At 48.3% G+C, this 23,665-nt stretch overlaps 1 protein-coding gene across 1 annotated transcript in view; it reads right to left on the reverse strand.

Moving 5' to 3' along the window:
• LOC139228292 (EF-hand and coiled-coil domain-containing protein 1-like) overlaps window positions 1–23,665 on the reverse strand; it is a 39,997-nt gene that overhangs the window by 10,968 nt on the left and 5,364 nt on the right. Inside the window, exons 2-4 of the mRNA XM_070859472.1 lie at window positions 20,446–20,645; window positions 15,215–15,338; window positions 5,662–5,818 (exon numbers count right to left, since the gene is read on the reverse strand). Of these exons, the coding sequence (XP_070715573.1) occupies window positions 5,662–5,818; window positions 15,215–15,338; window positions 20,446–20,645 (481 nt within the window). The remainder of the gene's footprint in view (window positions 1–5,661; window positions 5,819–15,214; window positions 15,339–20,445; window positions 20,646–23,665) is intronic.

Below are 23,665 nucleotides of genomic sequence, written 5' to 3' on the forward strand. Positions count from 1 at the left end.
TTGGGGAAGAGTAGCCATAATATGGTAGAATTTTTCATTTAAGATGGAGAGCGACACAGTTAATTCAGAGATTAGGGTCCTGAACTTAAAGGTAACTTCGATGGTATGAGATGTGAATCGACTAGGAAAGACTGGCAAATGATACTTAAAGGGTTGACAATGGATAGGCAATGGCAGAAATGTAAAGATCACATGGATGAACTTCAACAATTGTACATCCTTGTCTGGCGTAAAAATAAAATGGGGAAGGTGGCTCAACTGTGGCTAACAAGGGAAATTAGGGATAGTGATAAAACTAATGAAGAGGCATATAAATTGGCCAGAAAAAGAAGCAAACCTGAGGACTGGGAGAAATTTAGAATTCAGCAGAGGAGGACGTAGCATTTAATTAGGAGGGGGAAATAGAGTACGAGAGGAAGCTTGCTGGGAACATAAAAACTGACTGCAAAAGCTTCTATAGATATGTGAAGAGAAAAAGATTAGTGAAGACAAATGTAGGTCCCTTGCAGTCAGAATCAGGTGATTTTATAACGGGGAACAAAGAAATGGCAGACCAATTGAACAAATACTTTGGTTCTGTCTTCACTAAGGAAGACACAAATAACCATCCAGAAATACTAGGGGACCAAGGGTCTAGCGAGGAGGAGGAACTGAAGGAAATCCTTATTAGTCAGGAAATTGTGTTAGGGAAATTAATGGGATTGAAGGCCGATAAATCCCCAGGGCCTGATAGTCTGCATCCCAGAGTACTTAAGGAAGTGGCCCTAGAAATAATGGATGTATTTGTGGTCATTTTCCAACATTCTATAGATTCTGGATCAATTCCTATGGATTGGAGGGTAGCTAATGTAACCCCACTTTTTAAAAAAGGAGGGAGAGAGAAAACAGTGAATTATAGACCGGTTAGCCTGACATAGATAGTGGGGAAAATGTTGGAATCAATTATTAAAAATGCAATAGCAGCGCGTTTGGAAAGCAGTGACTGGATCGGTCCAAGTCAGCATGGATTTATGAAAGAGAAATCATGCTTGACAAATCTTCTAGAATTTTTTGAGGATGTAACGTAGAGTGGACAAGGGCGAACCAGTGGATGTGGTGTATTTGGACTTTCAAATTGCTTTTGACAAGGTCCCACACAAGAGATTAGTGTGCAAAATTAAAGCATATGGTATTGGGGGTAATCTATTGATGTGGATAGAGAACTGGTTGCAGAAAGGCAGCAAAGAGTAGGAATAAACGGGTCCTTTTCAGAATGGCAGGCAGTGATTAGTGGGGTACCGCAAGGTTCAGTGCTGGGACCCCAGCTATTTACAATATACATTAATTATTTGGATGAAGGAATTGAATGTAATATCTCCAAGTTTGCAGATGACACTAAGCTGGGTAGCAGTGTGAGCTGTGAGGAGGATGCTAAGAGGCTGCAGGCTGACTTGGATAGGTTACGTGAGTGAGCAAATGCATGGCAGGCGCAGTATAATGTAGATAAATGTGAGGTTATCCACTTTGGTGGCAAAAACAGGAAGGCAGGATATTATCTGAATGGTGACAGATTAGGAAAAAGGGAGATGCAACGAGACCTGGGTGTCATGGTACATCAGTCATTGAAAGTTGGCATGCAGGTACAGCAGGCAAATGGCATGTTGGCCTTCATAGCGAGAGGATTTGAGTATAGAAGCAGGGAGGTCTTACTGCAGTTGTACAGGGCCTTGGTGAGGCCACACCTTGAATATTGTGTACAGTTTTGGTCTCCTAATCTGAGGAAGGACATTCTTGCTATTGAGGGAGTGCACCGAAGATTCACCAGACTGATTCCCGGGATGGCAGGACTGACATATGAAGAAAGGCTGGATCGACTAGACTTATATTCACTGGAATTTAGAAGAATGAGAGGGGATCTCATAGAAACATATAAAATTCTGACGGGATTGGACAGGTTAGATGCAGGAAGAATGTTCCCGTTGTTGGGGAAGTCCAGAACCAGGGGTCACAGTCTAAGGATAAGAGGTAAGCCATTTAAGATCGAGTTGAGGAGAAACTTCTTCACTCAGAGAATTGTGAACCTGTGGAATTCTCTACCACAGAAAGTTGTTGAAGCCAGTTTGTTAGATATATTCAAAAGGGAGTTAGATGTAGCCCTTACGGCTAAAGGGATCAAGGGGTATAGAGAGAAAGCAGGAATGGGGTATTGAAGTTGCAAGATCAGCCATGAATGATGGTGCAGGCTCGAAGGGCCGAACAGCTTACTCCACCTATTTTTTATTTTTCTATGTTTAATTAGCTGATTTTTGTATTTCTAATCTCAACGTATGCTCCTTGATTCGAAACAAAAAACAAATCCCTAATGGTCTGGTTCAGAAGAGCAAGGCGATAATTGGATTGGTCGGCTAGATGGCCCAATGGTGGTCCTCTGCCTGAAATACGTTGTTCTGTAAAATTCAAATTCTCGTGTTTAAATCCCTCATCCCTAGTTCTATAACCTTCTCCAGCCCAACAAATACGTGGATACAGTAACATAGTGGTTATGTTGCTGGACTAGTAATCCAGAGACCTGGACTAATGATCGGAGACAAGAGTTCAAATCCCACCATGGCAGCTGGGGAATTTAAATTCAGTTAATTAAATAAATCTCTGGAATTAAAAAGCTAGTATCAGTAATGGTGACCGTGAAACTACCGGATTGTCATTAAAAACCCATCGGGTTCACTAATGTCCTTTTCAGGAAGGAAATCTGCCGCCCTTACCCAGTCTGGCCTATATGTGACTCCAGACCCACAGCAATGTGGTTGGCTCTATAACGGCCCTCCGAGATGGGCTAGTGGGCCGCTCCGTTGCTTAGCCTTGCCAGCGACACCCACGTCCCATGAATGAATGAAAAAAAAACTAATGTCCGAACTCTCTCTCTCTCTCTCTCTTGGACTTGTGCATCTCCTTCACCCCTTTGCTTCATTATTGGCAGCCGTGCTTTCAGCCACCTCGGCTCCATGCTCTGGAATTTCCTCACTAAACCCCTTGGCCTCCTCCTGCTTTAAGACCCTCCTTAAAGCCAACGACTGGTTTTAGTCCTAATATCTGCCTCTTTGACTTGACATTTATTTTTGATTGCTCCTTTTATGAAGGGTCGAGGGATATTTTTCTACACTACCAGCACGATATAAAAGCACATTTTTGTTTTGTGTCTGTCTTTCAGTTGCCAACCCTGTGCCCTGAGCTTTCAACTGATGGTTGAAATTCTTGATGTTTTCTGACATTCTTCACAAACCGTTCAAATATAGGAATGGAAGAGTTTGTCATAGAGATCCCTCTGTGAAACTGATTCTCTGTTTTACTCAGTTGAAGTTGTATTAAGGTATTCAATTATTAATTCACCTCATTCTTTTAAGCCTTTCCAGCAGCAACATGTACAATTTCCTGGCCAGCAGAATAAGCAAAGCACTCACAGATATTGGCCAATGTTGTTTTACAACTACCAGAAGGAGATGGAAGGGAGCAGACAAAGAAATCATGACTCATTTTCCCTCTGAACCACCAACAACAACTTATATTTATAAAGTGCCTCATTGAATATATTTAAGGTGGAGATAGACAGATTTTTGAGCAAGAAGGGAGAAAGGGTTATGGGGAGCGGGCAGGGAAGTGGAGCTGAGTCCATGATCAGATCAGCCATGATATTGAATGGTGGAGCAGGGCCTACTCCTGCACCTATTTCTTAGGTTCTTATGTTCTTAACATAGTGAACTGTCCCAAGGCGCTTCACAGGAGTATTATGAGATAAAAGAATTTGACACCAAGCTGCATGTGTAGAAATTAGCGCAGGTGACCAAAAGCTTGGTGAGAGGTAGGTTTTAAGGAGCATCTTGAAGGAGGAAAGAGAGGTGGAGAGGTTATGCAGGGAGTTCCAGAGCTTGGGGCCTAGGCAACTAGTCAACCACCATCATAAAATCCAAAATGAAAAATAACCTTCAGCCTATTGAAGCCCACATCTCTATTACTCTAACTCACCCATTCAAGCATCCACTATCTTTCTGATTTTTACTAATGTTTTTTTATTCATTCTTTGAATGCGGCAATCGCTGTTAATGCCCATAGCTAGTTGCCCATGAAGAGGCGGTGGTGGTTGCCACCTTCTTGAATCTACTTTGTTGAGTAGATTGGGCCTTTACTCTCTGGAGTTTAGAGGAATGAGAGGGGATCTCACTGAAACCTTCAAGATTCTGAGGGGGATTGACAGGGTAGAGGCTAAGAGGTTGTGTCTGCCAGTTAGGGAGTCTAGAACCAGGGGATATAGTCTCAGGATAGGGGCTTTTTTGAAATTAATAACCTCTGGGTTCTATGCCCCTTTCACTGTTCCTTCTGGAGGTGCAGCAGATGTCCCGCTGCAGGACAACTATTTTCCCTCCTCTTCTATTCAACCTGTAGACTCTCGAATCTCGAAAAAGGGGCCTCATTCAGTTGGAGTCCCTCCTTATGGCGACAAGCCTGTCCTGCCCAAATAATGGCCCCCAACCAATTAAAATGGGTCGGGGTCACGGCACCAGATGAAAATCCACACCCCAACTGTCCGCCAGTGGGTAGATCGGCCAAAGAGGAATATTCAGCCTTGTGTTTCTCTAGTCTCTCTCTCCATCGCGCATTCGCTTTAAGGCTAGGATCAGTTCCGTCGCTGTTCTCTCTACCCTCTGTCTTTGTACGTTCTTTTTGTGGTGATCAGAATTGAACACAACACCACAAATGAACACAAGTGCGTCTTTCTTCAGCATCCTGCCCTGATGACGCACCCTGGTTAGCAAAGCATCATGCTGTGCCTCTGAACATTCGAATTGTGACTTCCAGATCTTATCTTCTACGCTCAATTCGAGAGCTAAGAGACATTGCTTCAAATGCACTCAAACTACAGAAAATTCAATGACACTTTATTAAAAAAAAAGCTAAATTGAAAGTGTTATGTCTGTAAACTTTACCAATGTGTAAGACTTGCCGCCAGGGAGCACACCTGTGGGAATTAAGGGTTATGGGGAGCGGGCGGGTAAGTGGAGCTGAGTCCACGGCCAGATCAGCCATGATCTTTTTGAATGGCGGAGCAGGCTCGAGGGGCTAGATGGCCTACTCCTGTTCCTAATTCTTATTATGTAGACCCAAGGGCCACCTGCACACCCTGGGCAAGAAGGTATAAAAGGCAGTCTACCATGCTGCTTCTGCACTCTGGAGTTACATTAAAGAGACCAAAGTCACAACAGCTTGAGCTTACAATATACAGTCTTGTGGAGTTATTCTGAACATAACAGAAAGTACTTGCTTTCAAGAACCATGTAACAAGCCAAGGTTATTTCCCACAGTATAGACACTATCCCAGTGAAACAGGGACCGAAAAATTACCCATAAACTTTGACTCTTGCGGAGGAGGGTAAGAAGGAAAAGTGAATACATTTTATCACTGTAATAGAGCTTCCCCTAGTGGACCACTGAAGTACTGTAATTACTGATGTAAATATAATGGGGTCATGTGGCAAGGTCACATGATGATGGTTTGTGAGTTGAGAGCCATCTTGTAGTGTGTTGGTGATGTCATAAGGATATATCACAGTGACCAATGTAAAAAAAAAAAAAATCTGTAATTTTGGGATTTGCATTACTTTGGCGGAGTTTCTTGATCATTGTCCATACCTTCTCTATCTCCATCTGGAGCTCTGCCTCTCGTTTCTCCGTGTTCTTTAGCTGTGCTGTGAGTTCCCCTTCTCTTGTGGGGGAGGCCATGGCACCATTCTTCTTGGCACAGCTGCAATTGTGAGACAGCAGTCTTTGTAACATGGTACTGTGGCACCTATTGGATTGGAGGAGAATTTAAAATCAATCCCAAGGAAAGGTAGCAACCCTCGTAAATCTGCCAAACCATCAATATCCCCACACCGCTGATGCTTGTTAATGGGAGTGCAGTTAATAGTAAGCGAAGGATTAACAAGGAGATTGTATAAACACTAGGAAACGATGCAGAGTTAAGTAGGCTCAATGTTTTTTCTAATATATATAAATATATATATATTACACACACACACACACACACACGTCCTTTCATGGGATCTCAGGACATCCCAAAGCGATTTACAGCCAATTTTTTTTTTTTTTTAAGTGTAGCCACCGCTATAATGCAAGAAACACAACAGCCAAATTGCGCATAGCAAGCTCCCACAAACAGCAATGTGATAATACCCAGATAATCTGTTTCAGTCATTGACCTGAAACGTTAACTCTCTTTCTCTCTCCACAGATGCTGCCTGACCTGCTGAGTATTTCCAGCATTTTCTCTTTCAATTTCAGATTTTCAGCATCCGCAGTACTTTAATTTTGAATCTGTTTTTAGCGATGTTGGTTAAGGGATAAATATTGGACAGAGCACTAGGGAGAGCTCCCCTGCTCTTCGAAATAGCGCCGCGGGATCTTTTACGTCCACCTGAGAAGGAGGGCGGGGCTTTATCTTGTTCCTGAACTGTTGAGCGCTATTGATTGGTGCCATCAAATATGGGCGGTGACAAATAGTCTCAGGATAAGGGGCCAGCCTTTTAAGACTGATGACGATGAATTTCTTCACTCTGAGGGTTGTGAATCTCTGGACTTCTCTGCCTTAAAGGTCTGTGGATGCTCAGTCGTTGAATATATTCAAGGCTTAAATCGATAGGTTTTTGGATTCCAGAGGAACTGAGGGATATGAAGATAGGACGAGAAAGTGGAGTTAAGGTTGAAGATCAGCCATGATATTGAATGGCGGAGCAGACCTGAGGGGTCATGTGGCCGACTCCTGCTCCTATTTCTTGTATTCTTAAATGCGACAATTTTCCTTCTGTCAAGTGCATTGTTGTAATTTTCCGATAAGTCGGAGATATTTACCACGTGTGTCAAGAGTGCTTCTTGAGATTTACTGCCTCTACCTTGCAATTGTGGTTTGAGAGGGAGTTGGGAGAAGATGGCTGGGGAGTTAATTAGCTCGGTGTAACATTATAAACTGTTTATGAAGCAATGCCGTGTCTTACAGCAGCAAACTGCAGACTAGTGTTTAAAGCAAAGTGGGATACGACTGAAACCCATGTGGAACCGCAGCGGAGAAATGTTGGGAAATAAGGGGACGAAATTCCCCAGCGCCCCGATTGGGGGTGGTAACCTGTTCGGGACAGGACTTCCTGCACCCGGTGCAGCGTTTAGGGTTAGGTGCCCCCGCAACTGAATTGGGCTTTAGCAACCCTCAAAGGAAGTGAAGCGTAATCTCATAAGAATTAGGAACAGGAGTAGGCCATCTAGCCCCTTGAGCCTGCTCCGCCATTCAATAAGATCATGGCTGATCTGGCCGTGGACTCAGCTCCACTTACCCGTCCGCTCCCCATAACCCTTAATTCCCTTATTGGTTAAAAATCTATCTATCTGTGACTTGAATACATTCAATGAGCTAGCCTCAACTGCTTCCTTGGGCAGAGAATTCCACAGATTCACAACCCTCTGGGAGAAGAAATTCCTTCTCAACTCAGTTTTAAATTGGCTCCCCCGTATTTTGAGGCTGTGCCCCCTAGTTCTAGTCTCCTCGACCAGTGGAAACAACCTCTCCGCCTCTATCTTGTCTATCCCTTTCATTATTTTCTATAAGATCACACATCATCCTTCTAAACTCCAATGAGCAAAGACTCAGTCTACTCAATCTATCCTCCATAAGGTAACCCCCTCATCTCCGGAATCAGCCTAGTGAATCGTCTCTGTACCCCCTCCAAAGCTAGTATATCCTTCCTTAAGTAAGGTGACCAAAACTGCACGCAGTACTCCAGGTGCGGCCTCACCAATACCCTGTACAGTTGCAGCAGGACCTCCCTGCTTTTGTACTCCATCCCTCTCGCAATGAAGGCCAACATTCCATTCGCCTTCCTGATTACCTGCTGCACCTGCAAACTAACTTTTTGGGATTCATGCACAAGGAGCAGCGGGGGGGGGGGGAGGAACACCCACCCTCGCCTCTTGCTGTGGAGCTGGAGCACTTGGAGAGCCTGGGATTTCCTATGGCCTGGTCTCTCCTTGTTCCCCGGTTCCTGGGGCGGAGGGGGAACCCCTTCCGCTGTCATTTCCCGACCCAGCACCATTTTTAAAAGAGCCCAGTGGGGACTCCTCTGCCGACGATCCTGGGGGTGGGATCGGGGCAGAGCCAGGGCCGGTTGGAGCGGCCGGTTCATTTGCCGTACCTTGTGCGGTCGATGGGCCGGCTGCTGGCGGCCACCTCCCGGAGGAGGACGGGGACTCGGTGGGGGACGCGGGTGAAGACCTAGAGACCACCGCCAGCGAGGCGGTGGATCTGCTCGCGGCCGCCGCCGAGACCATCCTCATTCCTGCAAAGGAACTCCGGGACTTTTTGGCCCAGAGCCGGGGTCGCTGCAACCAAGCCCGACTGGCCCTGGAAAAATGGTCCGAGCCAGAGCTGATCAAGGGGTCCGTCCGCGCCGCCGTCAAAACCTTGGCCGCGGGCGGGCCCTTGACAAAGGCGCAACACCTTGAGCTGCGCGAGCTCGAGGGACTCCTCGCTGGGCTGCGGAGGGAGCGGAGTTCAACAAAAGACTCCGCTCCCTCCCCCATAATAGGTTAAGGTAGAGGTTGCACTATGCTTTTGCCATGAAGATAACCATAGCCAGCCTCAACATCAACGGCGGCAGAGGGGCACGCCGTAGATTTGATAATTTTTCGCTCCTGCGGGAGGGGAAATATGCGGTGTGCTTCCTGCAAGAAACCCACACCGTTCCGGGAGACGAAGCCACGTGGCTCCTGGAATGGCAAGGAGAGGTCCGCATGAGCCACCTCACCGCCATTTCTAGTGGGGTGGCCATCTTGCTGGGCCCGCATTTTCAGCCGGAGATCTTGGGGGTCGAGGAGCCCGTGCCAGGCCGCTTGCTGCACGTAACGGTTCACCTGGGGGACGTGCCGCTCCATCTCGTGAACGTGTACGCCCCTCAGCCCGGCCCGCAGCAAACGCGCTTTTTTGAAGAGGTGTCCGCTCTTCTTGGCTCCGTCGACGTCGGCGACTGCATTGTCCTCGGGGGGGATTTTAACTGCACCCTCGAGGCGAGGGACCGCTCCGGTGCCCCGCAGTGCATGACGGCGATGGAGAAGTTGAGGGACCTGGTCGGGTCCTTCGACTTGGTGGACGTCTGGCGAAATCTCCACCCCGACTCCAGCGCCTTTACTTGGGTGAGGCCTGGAGTTGGATGGTCTAGAGTCAACCGCCTTTACGTGTCTCGGGCGTACGTTTCCTGCGTCCCGGCGGCCTCCATGCGGCCGGTGCCGTGTTCGGACCACCACCTGGTGTGGGCGGAGCTCGCTTCGCTCCGCGCGAGGACGGGGTCCGCGTACTGGCACTTTAACAACCGGCTGCTGGAGGACGTGCGGTTCCAGGACTCGTTCCGTCGATTCTGGTCCGACTGGAGAAGGAAGCAGGGGGGCTTCCCCTCCTTGAGGCTATGGTGGGACGTGGGCAAGGCTCACGTCCGCGTCTTCTGTCAAGAGTACGCGAGGGGGTCGACCAAGAGGCGGGCGGCCAGAGTCGGGCGCCTAGAAAAAGAGGTGCTCGACGTGGAAGCCCGTCTCGGTCAAGTCGTCCAGGACCCGGCCCTGCGGACGGTGTACGAAGCGAAGAAGGCCGCGCTGAAGGACCTGCAGCTCGTCGGGTCCCGAGGCGCGTTCGTGAGGTCGCGGATCCGGTTCCTGCGGGATCTGGACCGCGGCTCCCCCTTCTTCTACTCGCTGGAAAAAAGGCAGAGTGTCCGTAAGCAGCTCTTGACGCTGCTGGCCGACGACGGCTCTCTCGTCTCGGATCCGGAGGGCGTCAACAACAGGACCCGTGAATATTACGGGGCTCTGTTCTCTCCGGATCCGTCCAGCGAAGAAGCGCGTAGAGTTTTGTGGGAGGACCTGCCGAAGGTCAGCCCGGAGGGCGCCGAAAATCTGGAAGCTCCGCTAAGCCTGGCGGAGCTGACCGGTGCCCTCGCCCGGCTCTCGAGGGGAAAATCCCCGGGGCTGGACGGGCTGACCGTGGAGTTCCACAGGGCATTCTGGGACGTCCTGGGGGGCGACTACGCGCGGGTCCTGGGGGAAAGTCTGGCGACCGGGGAGATGCCCCTCTCTTGGCGCAGGGCAGTCATCGTCCTGCTGCCTAAGAAGGGCGATCTCCGCCTCCTTAAGAACTGGCGCCCGGTCTCCCTCCTCAGCACGGACTACAAAATCTTCGCCAGGGCGATGTCTGCTCGCCTTGGTGCCGTGCTGGACCACATGATCCACCCCGACCAGTCCTACATGGTCCCAGGCCGGACAATCCACGATAACATCCATCTGGTCCGGGACCTCATCCATTGTTCCCAGGAGGCTGGTCTGTCGGTCGCCTTCCTATCCCTCGACCAAGAGAAGGCGTTCGACAGGGTGGATCACGACTATCTGCTCGGAACTCTGCGCGCTTTCGGGTTCGGGACGCATTTCGTCGCCCGGATCCGACTTTTGTACGCCGCCGCGGAGTGTCTGATTAAGGTTAACGGGTCCTTGACGGCGCCCCTTCGCTTTAGGAGAGGGGTGCGCCAGGGATGCCCCATGTCCGGCCAGTTATACGCCGTTTGCGTGGAGCCTTTCCTGCGCCTCTTGCGGACGAGGTTGACGGGACTGGCTCTGCAAGGGCCGGGCGTGGAGGTCGTCCTCTCGGCTTACGCCGATGACGTGCTCCTCGCGGTAGAGGATCCCGCTGACCTGCGGAGGATGCGTGAGTGCCAGGAGATTTACTCGGCCGCGTCCTCCGCCAGGATCAACTGGGAGAAATGTTCCGGACTCCTGGTGGGTCAGTGGCGGGTGGACTCCCTGCCGGAGGAGCTCAGGCCTTTTGCCTGGAGCACGACCCATCTCCTCTATCTGGGAGTCTACCTTAGCCCCGACGAGGGAGCCTGGCCGGCGAACTGGCAGGAGCTGGAGGCCAAGGTCGCCGCTCGCCTAGGGCGCTGGACAGGACTGCTCCGAGTGCTGTCCTATAGGGGTCGAGCGCTAGTCATAAACCAGCTGGTGGCCGCAATGTTGTGGTACCGGCTGGTCACTTTGACCCCTCCCCCTGCGTTTGTCGCCAAGATACAGAAGAAGCTGGTGGACTTCTTCTGGAACAACAGGAAGCACTGGGTCTCTGCCGCGGTCTTGAGTCTCCCGCTTGAGGAGGGCGGTCAGTCGTTGGTGTGCGTCAGCGCCCAGCTCGCGACTTTCCGTCTTCAGACCCTGCAGAGATACCTTTACGTCGAGTCCCCTCCTAGGTGGTGCGCTCTGGCGAGGTATTTCTTCCGCCAGCAGCGCGACCTCAATTATGACACGCAGCTCCTGTTTGTGAACTTGGGGGGTGCCAGGACCGCCCTCCGGGAGCTGCCTGTCTTTTACAGGGAACTCATCAGGGTCTGGAACAAAGTCTCCACCAAGCGCAGCTCTCCGCCGGCTGGAGTGGCGGCCGTCCTGCAGGAGCCGCTGCTCGGGAATCCGTACCTCCACGGCCGAGGTTTCATGTGGCGGTCGGAAGAGAGGGCTGTGGCTGGTGAGGTGACCAGAGTCAGGGACCTGCTCGATGGCGGAGGAGCGGGCTGGATGGCGCCAGACACGCTGGCGCGGCGCCTAAATTCTGCCAACGTCCGCCACGCGGCCGATGCCATCGAGTCGCTAAAAACAGCTCTGGGCCCTGACTCCGTTAGGTGCATCGAGGAGGCTCAAGCACGTGGGGAGATCCCGTCCGAACTGACCCCCGTCCGGACGGAATTCCTCATCGGCGCCAAACCCCGGAACCTCCCTCGGGGGCCGGCGCCTCACAACTTGAGCCGCCTCGGGGAAATCCCCTCCGTGCCTTTCAGTTCCGCGCGGAGGGGTTTCCTGTACGGGCTGCTCCTGCACACCCTCAACTTTGCCATCCTCGCCGGCCGTCCGGACACGCCATGGCGTACCATCTTGCCGTCCGGAGGAGGCGGGGTTCCCCGATGGAGGGCACTCTACGCAGGGGTCCTCCCACTATTCATCGGGGACTTGGCCTGGAGGGTGGTGCATGGAGCAGTGCCGTGCAACAAATTTTTAAGCCGGTTCATGGACTCCCAGGCCGCCTGCAATTTCTGCGGTCTGGAGGAGTCCGTGTTCCATGTTTTTATTGAGTGCACAAGGTTGCAGCCCCTGTTCCATTATTTGAAGGGGCTGCTCCTGAAATTCTGGCTGCACTTCAGTCCCACTCTCCTGATCTTTGGGCACCCTGTGCGGAGGGGAGCGGGTAGGTCCGAGGGCCTCCTCGTAGGACTGCTCCTGGGCACGGCCAAGGGTGCCATCAGCCGGTCCAGGCAGCGGGCGGTCGAGGGGGTCGTTCAACCTGACTGCCTGCCTCTCTTCCGCTCTTACATCCGGTCCAGGGTGTCCTTGGAGATGGAGCACGCGGTGTCCACCGGTACGCTCGCGGCCTTCCGCGAGAGGTGGGCACCGGAGGGACTGGAGTGCATCATCACGCCCGGCAACCAAATTTTAATTTGATTTTACGTTTTAAAGTTTAATTTGTTTTCATTGCCGGTGCTTTTAGTGTCCCCCTCCCCTTTTATAGGGGGCACTGGAAAAATTTGATTTTAGCGCCCCAAAAAAAACCAAAAACCAAAAAAAAAAAAAAAAGCCTTGAAAATGTCTGCTGTGTCACCCAGGTCGGGTGGCATGGTTTTAATGTTTATGTTTTTGCAGGTAAACTCAAAAGAGTTTCATGCACAAGGACCCCCAGGTCCCTCTGCACCGCAGCATGTTGTAATTTCTCCCCATTCAAATAATATTCCCTTTTACTGTTTTATTTTCCCAAGGTGGATGACCTCACACTTTCCGACATTGTCCTCCACTTCCTTTAGGGGCAGAACCCGGGGCGCTACTGGGGCGAGTACTACAGCGCCACGCGGAGCATCCAGGTCGCGCTGAGGTGCTTCAATGCCTCTCCCCTTCGCTTAAGGGTGCGCGCTCTGTAGGGCAGTGTGGGACCGGGCCTGCACCCAAAACAGGAGTGCCAGGCTGCACGATGGTGGCCTGTGCCACGCAGAACCACAGGTAATGCAGCCGACCGGAGAGTTGGCAAAACATCTAAGATAGTGGCGTGGGGTGCTGGCGCCCTTCTCTTTAACGCAAAGCTGGCGTTGACATCCACTCACGTGAATCCCGCGGACCACGGGGCAATTTCCGCTGTGGGGTGGAAAGGGGTCAGCGCGCAGCGATGTAGGGTTGCTGTGCGCGCGTTCGCTGGATGCGCGGCTGCCTGGGGCACTACCCGCAGGGTGCAGCACTGCCATGGCAGCTCCTCTACAAACTCTTCTGCAAACTCCTGGGCAATTTCCTGGGAGCTAGTAGCGCTCCCACCCCTGGGCAAAAGTTTTCTTCCGCCCCACGGGCCTCTAAAAAGGGGGCAATTTCGCCCCCTAAGTATCTAGAACAAAATCCTGGTGGGGAGAAACGAAGGGTGCACAAACACAGGCCCAATGGGTCCATGTCAGTGTTTATGCTCCTCATGAACCTCCTCCCACCTTACTTCATCTCACCCTATCAAAGAATTTGCAGATATCACCAGTTTGAATTTGCCGTCATTTCCCAGCGATTATTCCTTCTTTATCTCTGAAATTTTGATCCTAATTATTTTCATTCTTACTGCCATGTTAGTCCTCCACTAACTTCTTCATAGATAAGAAAATAAATAAATACCTTTACAACTGCACCAATGCTGCAGGGTAATGGTCCGAGCGCGTGCAGGCGGGTGAGGAACCTCTCCCTTCAGTGACGCCTAACAAAATCGTGCGCAGCCCAATAAGCACTGGGGGGGCATGCAAGGTTCACTGCCGCCAACACGTTACTATGGGGAAACTATCTCGGTGTAAGCATTGCCTGAAGCCTGGCCTGACAGTGAAGCAGAACGGGGCGAGAATCCCCAGGGGGAGGGAGTGTTACTCGGGTCAGGTCGCGTCTTCACACAGGTTGAGCAATGTTGTGTTCATTCTCTATTTATTTGTTACAGCTCACTGGACAGGCATTCGGACCCTGCGGGAGCTATTCACATTTGCTGTACTCATGCTGGTTTGGCGACACCATTTTGGGTTGTATAAAAGCACAGTTAAGTTACTTTTCTCCTGGCTCAGTTTGTCAGTTATTTAAGCGTGCACAACAAGCAGCAAAGTCAACACAAGACCCGTAGGTCATGGTTGTCCTCTTCTGTGGTCCCCATTCATTCTAATGGATGGAAAATTGTGGGCTGGAGAGCACAAAGTCATGGCTGGAGTGCAATACCCCCTGAGAGAAATGTCCTGGGGTGCTTTTAAATATGAGCTGACCGATGTGGAAACTTCACGCTCTCTGGCATCAAGTACTTTTCAGGCAGCTCTCCTTTCAGTCAGATGGTCTTCAACTGCAGAAAAACACATTTCTGTTTGGTTGAGATGTGCCTTGATAATTCCAAATTAGTACTCCACAAAATAAACCCAGAGTAAAAGAAAGACTTGCATTTATATAGCGCCTTTCACGACCACCAGATGTCTCAAAGCGCTTTACAGCCAATGAAGTACTTTTGGAGTGTAGTCACTGTTGCAGTATGTGAAACGCAGCAGCAAATTTGCGCACAGCAAGCTCCCACAAGCAGCAATGTGATAATGACCAGATCATCTCGTTTTTTTGTTATGTTGATTGGGGGATAAATATTGGCCAGGACACCGGGGATAACTCCCCTGCTCTTCTTTGAAATAGTGGCATGGGATCTTTTACATCCACACGAGAGGGCTGACGGGGCCTCGGTTTAATGTCTCATCGAAAAGACAGCATCTCCAACAGTGCAGCGCTCCCTCAACACTACAGTGTCAGCCTAGATTTATGTGCTCAAGTTCCTGGAGTGGGACTTGAACCCACAACCTTCTGACTCCGAGGCAAGTGTGCGAGCCACTGAGCCACAGCTGACACATGCAGTGGGTAAAAGACTGCTTTTAAAGCGCTAAAGTGAACCTCTCCACCCACTACATGCGGGCTGGGCTGCAAGTGATCTTCTGGTCCCTGTACATTCCAATCTTCCTGATGCTAACTTCAAAATAGTTCTTGTCCTCTTCATTCAAAATTGTTTCACTCAAATTCTCTGAAATTCAAATGTTAGCATAGAAGGAGGCTGACTAGTGTTTTTCCTGGATATATTGGTGAGAACCTTACTCACCCTTCTCCACTGTAGCTCTCTCTGTTCACTTCCATCATCTGACCGCACTGTTCCTCGGCACAGCTCTCTTCCTCCTCGTCCAATGCAGCTCGTCCCTCAACTGTTCTCAGTAAACGCTCCTCCTCTGCGGGGAGAAACGGGTTAGAGCAGGTGCTGTCTGATGTCGAATCAGACTTGACCATTTATATCCTGTACAGACTTCAACAGCTGGTCCTGCAGCTGCTACACATCCTACACTGGCTGATTATAAGACCATCAGAAATAGGAGCAGGAGTAGGCCATTTGGCCCCTTGAGTCTGCTCCGCCATTCAATAAGATCATGGCTGATCCGATCATGGATTCGGGTCCACCTCCCTGTCCGCTCCCATAACCCTTCCTCCCTTATCGCTCAAAAATCTGTCTATCTCCACCTTAAATATATTCAATGACACAGCTTCCACAGCTCTCTGGGGCAGAGAATACCACAAATTTACGACCCTCAGAAAAAATTTCTCCTCATCTCCGTTCTAAATGGGTGACCCCTTATCCTGTTCAAACTTTAACAGCTGGTCCAGTAGCTGCTACATATCCTATCCTGGCGGATTCTGTCATAACATCAATCGGCTGGTTCTGATACAATCTCATCCAGGTGAATAAAGTGCAAGACCTGATAACTTCCAGCTAAAATTATATCATCTTAAACTTAATTGAGATGTATAAAGGGGGCGGGGGTGGGGTTGGGGGGTGGAGCTAGATAGAGTGGATAGTAATGACCTAATTCCCTTTAGCAGAGGGGTCAATAACCAGATTTAAAGTAATGGGTAGAAGGATTAGAGGGGAGTTGAGGAGAATGGTTTTCACCCAGAGGGTTGTCGGGATCTGGAACTCGTCACATTTAAACAATACTTGGATGTGCAGTTGAAATTCCGTGACCTTATAGGGCTACGGACCAAGAGCTGGAAAGTGGGATTAGGCTGGATAGCTCTTGGTCGGCTGGCACAGACACAATGGGCCGAATGGCCTCTTTCTGTGTTGTATATTTCTATAATTTTATATTGTCAGGTACACACAGTTCCACAACTGGTGGTGTTGGCGTTCTGTGGTGAGTCAATAAAGAGGCATTATTCAACTGGCCAGTGACTTGATTTTGTTAATTTGTTCCCTTGTGATGGAACTCTCCACTAACCCTCCCACCCTTCCCCCTCTCCCTCCCTCCCTCAAAGAAGAAATAAGTAGCAGACTGGCTGAATGGTAACAACATTTATTCAGATAGACAGAAAGGAAAAGGAGGTAGGGTAACGTTGCTGGTTAAAGAGGAAATTAATGCAATAGTAAGAAAGGACATTAGCTTGTATGATGTGGAATCGGTATGGGTAGAGCTGCGGAATACCAAAGGGCAGAAAACGCTGGTGGGAGTAGTGTACAGACCACCAAACAGTAGTAGTGAGGTTGGGGACAGCATCAAACAAGAAATTAGGAATGCGTGCAACAAAGGTACAGCAGTTATCATGGGCGACTTTAATCTACATATAGATTGGGCTAACTAAACTGGTAGCAATACGGTAGAGGAGGATTTCCTGGAGTGTATTAGGGATGGTTTTCTAGACCAATATGTCGAGGAATCAACTAGAGGGCTGGCCATCCTAGACTGGGTGATGTGTAATGAGAAAAGACAAATTAGCAATCTTGTTGTGCGAAGCCCCTTGGGGAAGAGTGACCATAATATGGTAGAATTCTTTATTAAGATGGAGAGTGACACAGTTAATTCATAGACGAGGGTCCTGAACTTAAGGAAAGGTAACTTCGATGGTATGAGACGTGAATTGGCTAGAATAGACTGGCGAACGATACTTAAAGGGTTGACGATGGATATGCAATGGGAAACATTTAAAGATCACATGGATGAACTTCAACAATTGTACATCCCTTTCTGGAGTAAAAATAAAACGGGAAAGGTGGCTCAAACGTGGCTAACAAGGGAAATTAAGGATAGTGTTAAATCCAAGGAAGAGGCATATAAATTGACCAGAAAAAGCAGCAAACCTGAGGACTGGAGAAATTTAGAATTCAGCAGAGGAGGACAAAGGGTTTAATTAGGAGGGGGGAAATAGAGTATGAGAGGAAGCTTGCTGGGAACATAAAAACTGACTGCAAAAGCTTCTATAGATATGTAAAGAGAAAAAGATTAGTGAAGACAAACGTCGGTCCCTTGCAGTCAGAATCAGGTGAATTTATAATGGGGAACAACGAAATGGCAGATCAGTTGAACAAATACTTCGGTTCTGTCTTCACGAAGGAAGACACAAATAACCTTCCGGAAATACTAGGGGACTGAGGGTCTAGTGAGCAGGAGGAACTGAAGGAAATCCTTATTAGGTGTGAAACTGTGTTGGGGAAATTGATGGGATTGAAGGCCGATAAATCCCCAGGGCCTGATAGTCTGCATCCCAGAGTACTTAAGGAAGTGGCCCTAGAAATAGTAGATGCATTGGTGATCATTTTCCAACAGTCTATCGAATCTGGATCAGTTACTATGGACTGGAGGGTAGTTAATGTAACACCACTTTTTTAAAAAGGAGGGAGAGAAAACGGGTAATTATAGACCGGTTAGCCTGACATCAGTAGTGGGGAAACTGTTGGAATCAATTATTAAGGATGAAATAGCAGCGCATTTGGAAAGCAGTGACAGGGTCAGTCCAAGACAGCATGGATTTATGAAAGGGAAATCATGCTTGACAAATCTTCTAGAATTTTTTGAGGATGTAACTAGGAGAGTGGACAAGGAAAAACCAGTGGATGTGGTGTATTTGGACTTTCAAAAAGCTTTTGACAATGTCCCACACAAGAGATTGATGTGCAAAATTAAAGCACATGGTATTGCGGGTAATGTACTGATGTGGATAGAGAACTGGTTGGCAGACAGGAAGCAGAGTCGGGATAAATGGGTCCTTTTCAGAATGGCAGGCAGTGACTAGTGGGGTGCCGCAGGGCTTAGTGCTAGGACCCCAGCTATTTACAATATACATTAATGATTTAGATGAAGGAATTGAGTGTAATTTCTCCAAGTTTGCAGATGACACTAATCTGGGTGGCGGTGTGAGCTGTGAGGAAGATGCTAAGAGGCTGCAGGGTGACTTGGACAGGTTAGCTGAGTGGGCAAATACATGGCAGGTGCAGTATAATGTGGATAAATGTGAGGTTATCCACTTTTGTGGCAAAAACACGAAGGCAGAATATTATCTGAATGGTGACAGATTAGGAAAAGGGGAGGTGCAAGGAGACCTAGGTGTCATGGTACATCAGTCATTGAAAGTTGGCACGTAGGTACAGCAGGCGGTGAAGAAGGCAAATGGTATGTTGGCCTTCATAGCTAGAGGATTTGAGTATAGGAGCAGGGATGTCTTACTACATTTGTACAGGGCCTTGGTGAGGCTTCACCTGGAATATTGTGTTCAGTTTTGGTCTCCTAATCTGAGGAAGGACGTTCTTGCTATTGAGGGAGTGCAGCGAAGGTTCACCAGACTGATTCCCGGGATGCAGGACTGACATATGAGGAGAGACTGGATCGACTGGGCCTGTATTCACTGGAGTTTAGAAGAATGAGAGGGGATCTCATAGAAACGTATAAAATTCTGACGGGACTAGACAGGTTAGATGCAGGAAGAATGTTCCCGATGTTGGGGAAGTCCAGAACCAGGGGACACAGTCTAAGGATAAAGGGTAAGCCATTTAGGACTGAGATGAGGAGAAACTTCTTCACTCAGAGAGTTGTTAACCTGTGGAATTCTGTACCGCAGGGAGTTGTTGATGCCAGTTCATTGGATATATTCAAGAGGGAGTTAGATATGGCCCTTACGGCTAAAGGGATCAAGGGGTATGGAGAGAAAGCAGGAAAGGGGTACTGGGATGAATGATCAGCCATGATCTTATTGAATGGTGGTGCAGGCTTGAAGGGCCGAATGGCCTACTCCTGCACCTATTTTCTATGTTTCTATGTTTCTATCTGAGCTTTGTAATCCCCCAAAATTGTTCAATGAGTAGCTGAGCCCTCTGGATAAGGTCGCAGATTCAATCCCCGGTTTGTGCTGAATGTAATAATATAATTACTTAATCATCCCTGCAAGAGGTGTGTGCACACCTGGTTGTCAAATGAGGCCACAATTGTTTCATGTGATAAAACTCATGATGAATAGCCTGCCAAGACACACACTCCAGGCTTCTGTATAACTAACGGTCACGTGACTATTGTACCAGAGGGCAATTGGCAACTGTGAACAGAGAGAACACCTTGGCGTTGAAGACTAAGAGGAGAAATTAGCAGAGAAAATTACTGAGAAGGAAAAATCAAGGCAATTTGGATCCGTTATATTTTATGAGGATCTCCCAGAGGACCTAGCTTGTTTGGCACTGGACATCACTCTCCTGGTGTGATAATGCAGTTGATGTAACTGGGGGATTCTGCAATCCAGCATTCCCAGTGAAGAATGGCACTTGCATGGGGCACGGGTAAGGAAATTGCAGGTTTACAGTGCATGTTTCTATCCATTAATTGAATCTCCTGAGTTCGTATATATTTTCATCCTAGTACAATAGTTTAACTTAGGAAGCAACCTTGTCCAGGATTAACCCAGTCATGAATAACACAAGGTTAAAGGGAATCCTCCAGAGAACACTTGAGCACATCTACTAAAACAATACATACAGCATTAATGAACAGAAATAATTAAGTTGGACAAAATATGTTTATAAATATCAAGTGTCACTTGTAGAAACAATGCCCTTTTGCCCTGTTATTGTATCAACTAGGTGGATTGGGTCACTGGTCCTTGTGGGTGAGGGCTCCAAAACTAGGGGTCCTAAATATAAGGTAGTTACTAATAAATCCAATAAGGAATTCAGGAGATACTACTTTACCCAGAGAGTGAGCAGAATGTGGAACTCGCTACCACAGGGAGTAGTTGAGTCAAAAAGCATGGATGCATTTAAGCGAAAGCGAGATAAGTAGGAGAGGGAGAAGGGAACAGAAGGATATTCTGATAGTGTGGGAGGAGGATCATGTGGAGCATGTTGGGCCGAATGGCCTGTTTCGGTGCTGTTAATGGTCCTCATGGCTCCTGTTACAACTCGTTCAACTGAATGACTGCGATGATCTCCACAAATCGCTGTTGTATTGTGCACTTAAAAATGGAATCAATACCTTTTCAATCATTTTATCTGACGGCAGGTTTTTTTTCCTCAAAAATTGACATTACCTTGATTACAGGAAGGGTGTCCATCCTGCCAGCTGCAATATTCCCTGCTTTCTGAGGAGCATTCTGCTTTCCCAGTCGGTGATCCCCGTGCTTGTTGGTGGGAGGGACTCCCGTTGCTCTGGTTAGAGCCGCAATATTTCTGGAAGAGCTGAGAGTGGTTCAGCGAGGTTGGGGCCTTTTTGCCTTGACCCTCTTGCGATCTTCATTTTAAAAACAAATGAAGGCATGTGTCAGTATTATTTCTATTCGTTCATGGGATGTGGGCGTCGCTGACGAGGTCAGCATTTATTGCCCATCCCTAATTGCCCTCGAGTAGTTGGTGGTGGTGGTGAGCCACTTTCTTGATTACAATTGAGTGGGAGAGGGCAATTAAGAGTCAACAACATGACACTGGGTCTGGAATCACATATATAGGTCAGACCGGGTAAGGATGTCAGATTTCTTTCTATAAAGGACATTAATGAACCAGGTGGGTTTTTACGACAATCCGTTTCTTTTATGGTCATTATTACTGATCCTGATCACCATTACTGATCCTAACAGCTCCCATTTATAGAACCAACGGATTTCCCAATTAATCCCCATATCTGACGAGCTTTTTGGAGAGGAAGAGGCAGAGGTATTCTACGTCCATCTGCCTGTACCCTCACATCTGCATCAATGAACAGTGGTGCACATGTCACTGAAGATTAAAGCGTTCAGAGGTTCCGATCCATAGTTTGTGACTTCACACCCAATGGCGTAGATATTTTTCAAACTGTAATGCTGCACAGTCCTTTGGAATCACTCCAATCATGTTCTGTTGTGCTTTCATAAAATGGTTACAGGACAGAAGGAAGCCATTCGGCCCGTCGAGCCTGTGCCAGCTCTCTGCAAGAGCACCTCAGCTAGTCCCACTCCGCCGCCCTTTCCTCGTAGCCTTGCAAATTTTTTTCTTTCAATTATATTAGTTATACAGGGTATTGGTGAGGCCACACCTGGAATACTGCGTGCAGTTTTGGTTTCCATATTTACGAAAGGATATACTTGCTTTGGAGGCAGTTCAGAGAAGGTTCACTAGGTTGATTCCGGGGATGAAGGGGTTGACTTATGAGGAAAGGTTGAGTAGGTTGGGCCTCTACTCATTGGAATTCAGAAGAATGAGAGGTGATCTTATGAAAACGTATAAGATTATGAGGGGGCTTGGCAAGATGGATGCAGAGAGGATGTTTCCACTGATGGGAGAGACTAGAACTATAGGGCATAATCTTAGAATAAGAGGCCACTCATTTAAAACTGAGATGAGGAGAAAGTTCTTCTCTCAGATGGTTGTAAATCTGTGGAATTCGCTGCCTGAGAGAGTTGTGGAAGCTGGGACATTGACTAAATTTAAGACCGAAATGGACAGTTTCTTACCGATAAGGGGTTATGGGGAGCGGGCACGGAAGTGGACCTGAGTCCATGATCGGATCAGCCATGATCGTATTAAATGGCGGAGCAGGCCCGAAGAGCGGTATGGCTGCCTCCTGCTCCTATTTCTTATGTTCTTATGTACTTGACAGAACATGTGCCAGAATGATCCATTTGCCAGCTTGGCTTAATTGGCCACATCCACCAACTACATTGGCAGACATTGTTGCATCTAGCTTACAACAACCGGGGAGTGGGGGGGGCGATGGTCTTCACAGAATCTGGGTCAGCAGAGAGACACCATGCAGAGCTTGTACCATCTATTGCAAGGAAACCTGCAGCAAGATCTGGTATAGCCTCTCGCCTCAGAGTCAGAAGGTTGTGGGTTCAAGTCTCACTCCAAGGATTTGAGCCTTCGCAAATCTGGGCTGACACTGAAGTGCAGTGCTGAGGGAGCGCTGCACTGTCGGAGGTGTCATCCTTCAGATGCGATGTTAAACTGAGACCACATCAGCTCGCTTAGGTGGATGTAAAAGATCCCATGGCACTATTTCGAAGAAGAGCAGGGAAGTTATCCCGAGTGTCCTGGCCAATAGTTATCCCTCAATCAACATAACAAAAAAAACAGATTATCTGCTCATTATCACATTGCTGTTTGTGGGAGCTTGCTTGTGAGCAAATTGGCTACCGCGTTTCCCAAATTACAGCAGTGACTACACTCAAGTACTTCATTGGCTGTAAAGCGCTTTGTGATGTCCGGTGGTCAAGAAAGGCGCTATATAAATCCAAGTCTTTCTTTCTGCAATCTGCACAGTAATCGCTTCACTTTTTGATGAAACACCCAGGAAGTGTGATAGGGAACTGTCAAAAGGTGGGAGAGGGATGTGGGGTTTGGATGGTTGGTGAGGTCTTCTGTTCATACTAACTGTCTCATTCATCTCTTCATTTACATCATGCGGATACGGATGGTCTGGAGGTTAGTCATGTTTCCCGCATTATTTCAGGATCTGCATGGGTACTTGTGCCTTCGTCTATCTTGGCGTCAGGTGGTCATGAAAGGCGCTATATAAATGCAAGTCTTTCTTTCTATAACCAGTGTCCGTAAGGGTCCGCTGTATCCTCCAGTGTGCTTCCACCTCTTCCCAGCCCCGCTGCAATGCTGACCTTTGATAATGGGGCTCGCCCTCCCTGCAGCCACCTCAGACAGTGTCACTTCCGCTCCGGCTGCCCCCAAACAGGGATCAGGTGCTGGGCTGATCCATCACTTGCTTTCAGACTCATGCCTGCATATTGTTTGTCTGTTCCCTTCATTTTTTGCTAGTCCCTTTTCCAGTTCTCCTCTTTCAGCATCAGGAATGATTACCAATGGGTTGAGTTACCATTTAAGTCCTCCTATTTTGCAACTACCCTTTAATTATCCGCACTCTCTTTAATTTTCACAAACGCCACAACTTTCTGTTCCCTGCTCCAGCACAAATCTGTACCTGGAGCTGTGAAGAATTATGCAAATGAGCTGGCCCAGGAAAGTTGTAAATAATTTGCACATTACCATTCCGGCAAGATATATACCATGTCCTGAACTGAATTGCTCCAGTACACATACACACATTAGGGCATTTGTGTTTAGTTTGCAAGATTTTAAGATAAGTTAGGATGATGAAGAAGGCTCTTCACCCCAATGAACTCATCCTTTGAAAATACCACGCCTTATGTCTTCCTACTATAGCTTCTAGCTGCCTCTTAAATGATTCCTGATCTTAACCACTCTTCCTGCAAACTGTTCCAACTATTGACTACCTTCTGTGTAAAGAAACTGGGTGCTTCGGAAACT

The sequence above is a fragment of the Pristiophorus japonicus genome, chromosome 17 (assembly GCF_044704955.1).
Source record: "Pristiophorus japonicus isolate sPriJap1 chromosome 17, sPriJap1.hap1, whole genome shotgun sequence".
NCBI lineage: Eukaryota > Metazoa > Chordata > Chondrichthyes > Pristiophoridae > Pristiophorus > Pristiophorus japonicus.